General features: G+C 61.3%; 1 protein-coding gene and 1 long non-coding RNA gene across 3 annotated transcripts; one reads left to right on the top strand and one right to left on the bottom strand.

The window, feature by feature from the left end:
* The first annotated feature begins 975 nt into the window (after nucleotides 1-975).
* JRK (Jrk helix-turn-helix protein) lies at nucleotides 976-6,385 on the top strand. 2 transcript variants are annotated; one of them, XM_081503994.1, is made up of 2 exons: nucleotides 976-1,020; nucleotides 3,153-6,385. In XM_081503994.1, the coding sequence occupies exon 2, from the start codon at nucleotides 3,522-3,524 to the stop codon at nucleotides 5,106-5,108; it is 1,587 nt and encodes a 528-aa protein (XP_081360120.1). In that variant the 5' UTR covers nucleotides 976-1,020; nucleotides 3,153-3,521; the 3' UTR covers nucleotides 5,109-6,385. The 2 variants fall into 2 exon arrangements, with proteins under 2 accessions (XP_081360120.1, XP_081360121.1); XM_081503995.1 differs by having other exon boundaries at nucleotides 976-2,290.
* A 1,970-nt stretch (nucleotides 6,386-8,355) lies between these two features.
* Nucleotides 8,356-9,644, bottom strand: LOC145511181 (uncharacterized). The gene is made up of 2 exons (XR_014057600.1): nucleotides 9,586-9,644; nucleotides 8,356-9,114 (listed from the first exon to the last, which is right to left on the bottom strand). It is a non-coding gene; the product is annotated as an uncharacterized LOC145511181 (long non-coding RNA).
* Between the last annotated feature and the right edge of the window lie 50 nt (nucleotides 9,645-9,694).

The raw sequence follows: 9,694 nt of genomic DNA, 5'->3' as shown, positions 1-9,694 counted from the left end.
ATTTATTATCTTGCAGTTCTGGAGGTCAGAAGTCTGACATGAGTCTTAGAGCTAAACTCAAGATGTCCACAGAGCTGGTCCTTCTCCAGGCTCCGGCAAGAGTGCCTCCTTTTATTTTCCGGCTCCTAGAAGTCCTGCATTCCTTGGTTCACCGCCCCTTCCTCCGTCTTCCAGGGGCAGACTCCCTCCTGTGTCTGCCTCACATCTCCTTTTCTGGCTCTGCTCCCATGGTCCCATGGTTATCCAGCCCTGTGCCTCCTTCCTCCCCCTCGTGAGGAGCCTGTGATGGATGACAGCTGGCCCATGGGATAACCGGAATAATCTCCCACCTCAAGAATCGTAACTCGGTAGCATCCACGCAGTCACTGATAACAAGTGAGGTGACTCAGTCACACAGGGCTCTGGGCATTCGGGCTTGGACGTCCTCTGCCCCTCATGCAAAATACATTCGCCCCATCCCAAGGTCCCCAAATCTCAACTCATTACAGCATCAAGGCTTCAAGTCTTATCATCCAAATCATCTCAATTAGGGGAGGATGAGGCTCTAGCTAGGAGACGCAGGTTCGATCCCTGGGTTGGGAAGATCCCCTGGAGGAGGGCATGGCAACCCACTCCAATACCCTTGCCTGGAGAATCCCACGGACAGAGGAACCTGGTGGGTCCATGGGGTCGCAAAGAGTCGGACACAACTGAGCGACTAACACACAGGAGGCTCTAGCGGAGGCTGAGGAGGAGAAAAACAGCGTTGGCCGTTGGGCTTCGTAAAGGGAGGGGCTCAAGCACTGCTTTCCGCAGCCTCCTGCCACCCTGCCCCAGGGATGCACCCATCACCGAACCCACAGCTACGGTGGTCACCGCCCGGCCCGGGCAGCCAGCGCAGGATCCAGCCGCCAGCGAGACCACAGAGATGCCGAGTCCTCCGAGACGCCTAGAGCGCCCCGGAAGTGGCTGGGGGACCGCGGACCAGCGGGGGACGGGGCGGGGCGCTTCCGGCCGGCGGCGGCGGCCAGGCGTCCGCAGGTGAGCGAGCTCTAGGCTGGTGGGGCGGGTGAGGTGGGCGTCGGGACCCAGGGTCGGGCTGCTGGTGCGGGGCGCCCCTGGGTCCCCCGGAACCGAACTGGTCCCTCCGCAGCCTCCCTCCGAGCCGGGCCGGCGTTCCGGCCCGAGGCAGGACTGGCGCCCGAGTTCCCTTCCCCCGGAAGGAGCCGGCCTGAGCCCTGGCCTGTTTCTTTTCTGTCTGGCTTTTGCCCTTCTGCCCCAGACGTGGTCCCCGGAATAGAAGCGTTCTCAGAACAGCCTCCTCTCTTAACCGAGCCAGCCTCCTGCCTTAGGCTGCCCCAGGCCTGGGCCCCGCACCTGCGCCCACGACAGCCTCGCTTCCTTGCAGGATGTGTGCCCCGACGTCCGCTCCTGAGCGCGGACCCCTGCCCAGCCCCTTTTGCCTCTCAGGACTCTATCCAGCCCTTCCTCGGGCCAGAACTTGTGTCTTGAGCACTCCTCCCGATAGTCAACCTCCCTCCCCGCCCTCGCGCTGTTGGCATCCTCCCCCTGAATTCCTCCGGCCTTCTCTGAGGAGGAGCCTCCCCTGCTCGCAGGAAGGGGCAGCATGCAGGTGGTGCCTCGCTGCGCTCTCTTGCCCACACTCGCCCCCTGCCCCCTCCTACTCTCCCCTATGGCACAGGAGGATGTCCGTGGCAAGGCTGCAAACGGTCTTCATTTTTCTTGCCCTGTTATGTTACCTTTTAGCTTAAGAAGTTGCTTCAGAAGTAATATACCTGAGTATCACTTTTAAAGGAAGTTTCTGCCTCGCCAGCAGGACCGGTGTGTTTCCAGTTTCCACTGCACACGCCTTGTGTCAGGCACACAGTGAGCCCGTTTCTGGCACTGAGTCCCCTTCTCTGACCCTTCCTTCTCCTTCCTATTGTGCTTAGAGTCAGTCCCTCAGAAGTGACCGGGAACCCCCCTCCTCCGATTTCTCCTGGTTTTTACAGTGATTTTGCACTACACGTCTCCTTGAAGATGGATTATGGCTTTTCATACCCTCTGCTCCACATGGGGCCAAGCAGTGCACAGTCACACTGTCACACAGCCATTAGGATGAAAACAGGTCCCAGAAGGACCAGCACCCCCACTTTGCACACCGGGAGACTGACTCAGAGGGCTGAAAGGACGAACCTGGGGCTGGCTGCTGACAGGCCTAGGGTTTGTCTTTGGGAGTCTTGCTACATCTGAAAAAATTTCACTTCTGTTGAGCTGTGGTCTCAAAGGGCTGTCTTTGTACATTCCACACGTGAGTAGTCCTGTGGCTTCACCCACAACGAGAAGTTGTGGTGCCACGGAGCCACACGTGAGGGTTTGGGAGGGAGGTAGGGTGGGGGTCCCTCCTGGAAGAGCGGCTGTGAGCGCTGCCTGCCTCCCCGTGGTGGGACGTGCTGGCAGTCCCTCCTGGGTCAGAGTGGGTGTGAGTGCTGTTTGCACACTCATGTGTGACTGTGTGACCAGAGGCGTCTGAGGCTGTGGGGACCAGTAGTTAAGAGACTTGCAGCCCCTCCTGGCTCTGGGAGGAGCCTGAGGCCTACCGAGCTTGGCTTTCTAGAAGGAGTCTGGGGCCTGCTGTTGACGAGAGGGCTTGAGGAACTTGTTTCTGAAGAGGCTTGCAGGCTCCCCAGCCCCAGAATCCTAGAGGAACCCCTGCCCGCTGCAGCACCTCCGCCCCTGCCTCGGCTGCTCTCGAAGGAATGAGGGTTTTGTGAAGGCGCTTAGGTCAGGTGGCCCGGTGAGCAGTTACAGTGGGAAAGTTGAGTCTGGATGTAGAATGTGGCCCTCGGGTCCCAGCGCTTGGCGACATCCTGGCTTTATTCAGCAGCCTCACCCTTCACGTTTTCCTGGGAGGTCAGATTGCACCCGACAGCCACTTTTAGTTTAGAGCCGTAGCGAGTGACTCCGAGATCACTGTGGAAGCTGAGAAGAGTCAGTGAGCCCGGTAGCCCCCGAGCTGGCTCTTCTTGTGTCACCTGCCGGCAGCTCTGTTCATTGTCCCCCAGGCCCCGCCCGTGGCTGCTTCAGCATGGGTAAAGTGACGAGGACATGCTTACGAGGCTGAGGCATGTGCCCCGTAACATTTCTCTTTTCTTCCCCCTTTTGCTTTCCAGCTGATAAAGCACCATGTGCGTGAGAGAGGCCCCCACGGCTCAGGAGGTGAAACCTCGATTAGCTGGAAACCAGCTCCCAGGGCCCCTCTACTCTCCGGTCCGTGTTTGAGGGGAGTCGCTGCCACCGTCCCTGCAGAGAAGGCCGGAGGTCCAGCCGTGGGGACGCCCAGGGTGGCTGACTGATCCCCCCACAGAGAGGGTCGGGAGGCTGCCGGAGCTGGAGAGAGGGGCCGGGAAGGGACCCTGGCTTGTGCTGGCCCCGCGTCAGCACCAGCAGGACAGGCAGGCGAGGGTGGGGGAGGAAGAGGCGGGAAGGCCACCAGCCCCTGCCCAGGTGCAACCCCCTCAGCTGGGACGAGCCCCCTCCTCATGGCCTCCAAGCCGGCTGCCGGGCGGAACCCTGGGGAGAAGCGCAAGAGGGTGGTGCTGACCCTGAAGGAGAAGATGGACATCTGCCGGCGCCTGGAGAAGGGCGAGAGCAGGCGGGCGCTGATGCAGGAGTACAATGTGGGCATGTCCACCCTGTACGACATCAGGGCCCACAAGGCCCAGCTGCTCCGGTTCTTCGCCAGCTCCGACTCGGACAAGGCGCTGGCGCAGCGCCGCACCCTGCACACGCCCAAGCTCGAGCACCTGGACCGTGTGCTGTACGAGTGGTTCCTGGTGAAGCGTTCCGAGGGCGTGCCCGTCTCAGGCCCCATGCTCATCGAAAAGGCCAAGGACTTCTACGAGCAGATGCAGCTGACTGAGCCCTGCGTGTTTTCTGGCGGCTGGCTCTGGCGCTTTAAGGCCAGACATGGCATCAAGAAGCTGGATGTGTCCAGCGAGAAGCAGGTGGCCGACCAGCAGGTGGCCGAGCAGTTCTGCGGGTTCTTCCGGAGCTTAACCGCGGAGCATGGCCTGTCCCCCGAGCAGGTCTACAACGCTGACGAGACCGGCCTCTTCTGGCGCTGCTCCCCTAGCCCCAGCCCGGAGGGCAGGCCAGTGCCCGGCCCCACGCAGAGCAAGGACCGGCTGACCGTCCTCATGTGCGCCAATGCCACGGGCTCCCACAGGATCAAACCCTTGGTGGTCGGGAAATGGGGCAGCCCCAAGGCAGTGCAGGGCCTCCAGCACCTGCCCGTCGCGTACAAGGCGCAAGGAAGCGCCTGGGTGGACAAGGAGATTTTTGCTGACTGGTTCCATCACATCTTTGTGCCCGCAGTGAAGGAGCACTTCCGAGCCATGGCCCTGCCGGAGGACAGCAAGGCCATCCTCCTCCTGGACGGCTCCCGGGCGCACCCGCACGAGGCCGAGCTGGCCTCAGAGAACGTCTTCACCGTCTTCCTGCCCGCCAGCGTCACCGCCCTGCTCCAGCCCATGGACCAGGGCATTCGGAGGGACTTCATGAGGAACTTCGTCACGCCCCGCGGCAGGCTGCAGGCCTTGGCCCCCCGCTGCAGTGTGCACGATGCCGTGCTTGACGTGGCCTGCGCCTGGGATGCTGTGCCGGGCACTGTCCTCAGCCGGGCCTGGAGGAAGCTGTGGCCTGAGGCTGCGCTCGTGGAGGGCTCGTCCTCTGAGGAGGAGCCGGAGCAGCTCAGGACTAAGCCCCCCGAGCAGGCCTTCGCGCACACCCCTGGGTTCGCAGCAGGCGCCCTGGCCCGCCTCGGGAGCACAGCCTTGGGGAGCTCGGAGCCGGCGGAGGCTGGGGGGGCGGACAGGGTGGCCTGGGAGCAGGCGGCGGTGTCCTTCGACGTCGTGGTGCGCTTCGCTGAGGTACAGCCCTGCTTCTCGGCGCAGGAGCTGGGCCAGCTGCGCGCACTGCGCTCCGTGTTCAGCAGGCGGTGGCAGGCGCAGCGGCGCGGGGCCCTTGCAGCCACAGTCAAGCTCGAGGCACCCTGGGAGTGCCCCGGGGCTCGCAGCACCCAGCCTCACTCCCCGTTGCCCAGCTCGTCCATGGCCAGCGAGGCCTGAGGCAGTGAGGCCTGACCTGCGGTCTTGGGGTCACGTTCCTCAGGATAGCCTGCTCTATCGACGTTTTGCCATGTGGTCTGTCCTGCCACCTGAACGCGAGGAGGTCTTCCTGAAGGGCCCACCCAGACCCGAAATGTCCCAGAGCCTCCAGGGGCTGCCACCTGGCTTGTATTCACTGGCTGAGCCTTGCTGTGTGCAAGGGTAGGGATGCCTGCCTGCCTAGGTGGGGAAGAGCCACCTTCAGCCGACTGACAGCAGTCCCCACTGCTGCTTGATGGGGCTGACACTTCCCGAGGCCCCCGCACTCGCCCCCTGGGCTGTGTGCAGGTCTGGGGGTCGGCCCTGGCTCGGGCAGGTCACTGAGGGTGGACTCAATTGCGAATGAGAGTCCGCATGGCCCCTGCCTGTGGCGTTACAGGCCCCGTGTCCCCACGTCGGTCGTCAGCTCTCCTGGCAGAGTGAGCCTCACGTCCATGTTGCCAGCAGGTCCTGCCCCTCGGACTTGGGCCCCAGGATGCAGTGGGCTGCATGCCCACTTGACATGGTAGAATTGTTAGAGCTAGCAGGAACGGGCGACCAGGGATCCCACTGCCCCATTGTGGGACCCCAGGTCGCTGCCAGTGTTTCGAGCATCTTGGCTCCGAGTCCAGTATATGGTCCACAGTCCCTTAGTCCCTAGAACTTTGCATTTACGGCCTCCGCATTAGTAAGCCTGGACCAGACGTTCAGAAGTTAGTCTTAGGTGATATAACAAAAACAGTAAAACAAGCTGCTCAGATGTCTAGCAGTGTTGGAACTCTTTATTTTCAGCTTTTGGCCCTGTAGTGATTCACGTGGGGAAAGCTGACTGTGTGGGCCGCCCTTGTAAAGACCCGTACCAGGAGACTCGATTTGCTCCCTGTGTCGTTGCTGACGCGTCTGTTCTGCTGCATCGCTCATCACCAGACGGAGAGCCCCGGGGAGCCTGGTTTCCCTCTTTGAATGTACCGGAAGTGGATGTCCTTTTCTGGGCTTTTCACCATTTGCCTTCAGTTCCACTGCTTCTCAGGCAGCTGAATAAGCACATCGTTTTCATTCCTGGGTTGTTTTATCATGCCGAGACACCTCTGTTCCCGCAAGAGGCGAGGGTTTGGCGTGTGGTCGTTTCTCTGGCATCTTTGCATCTTTCCAAACACTGAGGTGACAGTGATGGCTGGCCTGCCACTGCTCTGTGAGCCGTGTCTCCTGCTGAAAATGTGTGTATGAAGATTGTGAAACAAGCACAGGTCGTTTTCAAAGTGTCGTTGCTGATCCTTTGGGCCAGACTGCCTCCTGCTGAGCGGTCATGTTGGTTTCCCTCATGTGTTGGGGGTGACAGCTATGAAGCGGGCACTCTCGCACCACTTCTGGACTCATGTGTGTCCCCTGTGCTGTGGGCGTGTAGCAGGGTCAGATGTTGGGGCGGCAGCCTGGATGGACACACGGAGACGCTCCCTCCCCACAGCCAGCCCCAGTCCAGCGGCCTGGAGCAGCAGGACGGTGCTGGGGGTGGGCCGGCCTCCTAGGCCCCCGTGGGTGCCCTGTCCCCGCCATACATAGCCCCCAGACCGGATTCTCGTCCTGCCTGCACAGCCTGCTCCCGTCCTGGCTGTGTCGTGGCTAATCAGTAAGCAGCCGTCACCGCTGGCCAAGGGAGCCTGTCCTTGGCGCTCCTTCTCGGACCGCTGCTTCCCCTGTTGGGTTGGGCCTCGGGGGTCTGGTTAGACTCTTGGTGTGGGAGGCCTCAGAGGCTGTGCAGTTGGAGAAGGCCGATCCAGCCTGCAGGGTCGAGGTGAACCGCCCACCTCACCTGTATTTCCTGTTGGTGGGGGTAGGAAGCAGGCGGCCCTGCCCTGGGCGCAGCCACACCTCTGATGGCTGGGGTGGTGGGGGCAGGGGGCTTGGTGGGTGGGTGGGTGCAGGACAGAAAGGCAGGAGGTCGCAGCTCCTGCTTGGACCTGTCAGCCAGGCTTCCCTGGGGCGGAGCCAGCGCCCCTTGGAGGCAGCTCGGGGCCATAGTAGCCAGATGTTTCTGGAGGGATGGGGGTTGGAAGCAGGGACTTGCGCTGCTTCTGTTCCTGGGAGGCCATGGCCCAGGGCAAACAGGACTCACCCCTGAGGGCCTGCCCAGCAGCTGCACAGACACCAGCTACAGTGGGTTTCCTTGGTGCATAAGTGTGCTTCTAGCACAGGGCGTAGCATTCCTGAGTACCTGCTGTGTGCTGGGCATCGTGTTCATATGGAGGCCCGAGGGTGGTCAGCCCCTGACCTGCTTCCAGGGAGCACAGGTCTCCTGAGAAGGGCTTCTGGGGGGCTGATCTATCTAGCAGTCACAGTCTCCACCGCCGTCTCCATGAAGACGCGGGCAGGCTGCTGAGGCGCCCAGGGTGAGGCGTGTGGCAGTTCCACGCTGAGAGGCTGGCCCCAGAGGCCTGGGGGCCACTGCTCTCTCCTCCCAGCACTTGGCTGTCACTCACGGCCAGCAGCGAGCAGTGCTCAGAGGTTTTCACCAGGGGAGAAGCAAGCTTGTCCTGCAGAAGTGTGCCTAGTGCCGCTGCTGAGGAACTGACCACGTTTGCTGCAGAGCGCGGAGGAGCCCAACCCAGGGTGCTCTCGGGAGACGGACGTCGTGGGGAGAGGCTGGTGGGAGGCAGCTGATGGGTGCACTGGTGACGCAGGCTGGACCGCAGGCCCTCTGTGGCCAGGGGCCAGGTTCACTGGTGACGCGGGCTGGACCGCAGGCCCTCTGTGGTCAGGGGCTGGGTTCACTGGTGACGCGGGCTGGACCGCAGGCTCTCTGTGATCAGGGAAATTCCCAGCACTGACCTCAGTATCTGTTTCAGAGGAGCCAGGTGCAGTGGGATTGGTCTGAGAAGCAGCTTCTGCTGCGGGCATTGTTGAAAACAGCAGTCGGCCAGCTGTGAATGGAGTTTAATCCCTGGGTGTGGGCAGGGACCACACAGTCAGAGCTTTGCCAAAACCACTGCCTTGGAGTGGGGTGAGGTGGAGTAGGGTGACCGTGGGCCTTCCTGAGGTTGTGCCCCTGGGAAGGAGCATCAAAGCGTCAGGGTCTGAGGGGGGGCCCCTAAGGTGACCCGGCCAGTAAGACAAAGCAGAGAAGAAAGTAAGTCCCAGTCTGGGGTCACCAGTACACAGAGCTGGTATGATACGTTACCTAAAGGGACCAGTTTCCAATCCAAAGTTACAAACACACAAAGAAACAAGGAAATACGACCACATACCATATTATTCCTAAAAAGCAGGTGACAGTGAGATGGTGGATTTAACAGGAAAAGACTTCAAATTGAGCATCACAGATATAGTCAGAGAACTAGAGGAAACCACAATTAAAGAAATAAAGGGGGAAAGGAAGATACTAAGCAGAGAAAATCAGTAAAAAGATGATAAATAAAAAGCTGTTTTTAAAAACATGGGAATCCTGGAGTTGAAAAATACAGTGACTTGACAGATTCGCCAGAGGGCTCAGCAGTAGATGTGAAGTCCCGGAAGAAAGAGTTTGTGATCTTGATAGCGCTTGAGAGATGGTGCGGTTCAAAGAACAGGCTGAAAAGAAGATGCTGGGTGGTCTCAGAGCGGTGTGGGACGGTCTCACCCACCGCCAGGAACAGGAGACTGGGTGGGGGCAGCAGCCTGGGCCTCCACCTTGGCTAGAGGGCCTGGTGCCTCCCATCCACCCACGCTTGCTGGGTGCACAGCCTTCGAAGGTGGAGAAGGCCTGTCCAGGCGGGTGGACGGGCGGACGGTCCCCACGACGGCCCCATTTCATGGAGGCGTCCTGAGGCATGCTGCGGACCACAGGCTTCCCAGTCAGTGTGCCCACCTCTGTGGACCTCGGGCAGGAGGGGCTCCTTGGGCAGTGCCGGGAGGGAGGGCTGGAGACGCCAGGTGCGGTGGAGGGCGGCCGCATCGCTCTGGTGGTGTTAGCAGGCGCTCAAGCCCAGCAAGAGGGCTGGGGCCTGGAACTGGCCTGCAGGACAGAGTCCTGGCAAGGAGAGGCCAGCAGGGGGCCCCGGGTGGCGGCTGGTGTCTGGGCTTCACCAGCTGCCCCCCACCCTCCCACAGGCCAGGCTGTGAGGTGTGGTCACCCCTCTGCCTCACCCTCTTCAGGGACAGTCTCCCAGCCTGGGGACAGGGCGTGTGTGGGTGTGGAAGTGGCCAGGAGTTGCAACAGCCCCACAGACCCTTTCAGACAAGGAGCTTGCTTTGTTCTGTCTCTGGGGGCTGTGGAGCGCCTTCTGGGGGACTCGAGGGGGTACAGGCGGCCCCAGCCTAGAACCTTGAAGGAGCCAGAGGGTCCCTGAGCAGCCAGGGCTCTGCTGTGCATGGCTGGGTGACCCCTGACGCTGGTCCCTCACTGAGCCCTGGTCCTTGGCCCCACTCCTGCGTCCTGACCCTGGTCACGGGCTGAGCCCCCACTCTGGCCCGTGTGCTCTCTTACCTTCCAAGGAGGGCAAGACCAGGGAGCCTGGAGCCACGTGTGGGACTCACTCGTATCCTGGGAGAAGGCGAGAACCTTTGTGACCTCGCCCCTCCTCCCCCAGGTGTGA

This window comes from Giraffa tippelskirchi, chromosome 6, assembly GCF_054371585.1.
Source record: "Giraffa tippelskirchi isolate mGirTip1 chromosome 6, T2T-mGirTip1v1.2.pri, whole genome shotgun sequence".
NCBI classification, from domain to species: Eukaryota; Metazoa; Chordata; class Mammalia; order Artiodactyla; family Giraffidae; genus Giraffa; species Giraffa tippelskirchi.
This window is presented reverse-complemented; position numbering and strand designations above follow the sequence as displayed.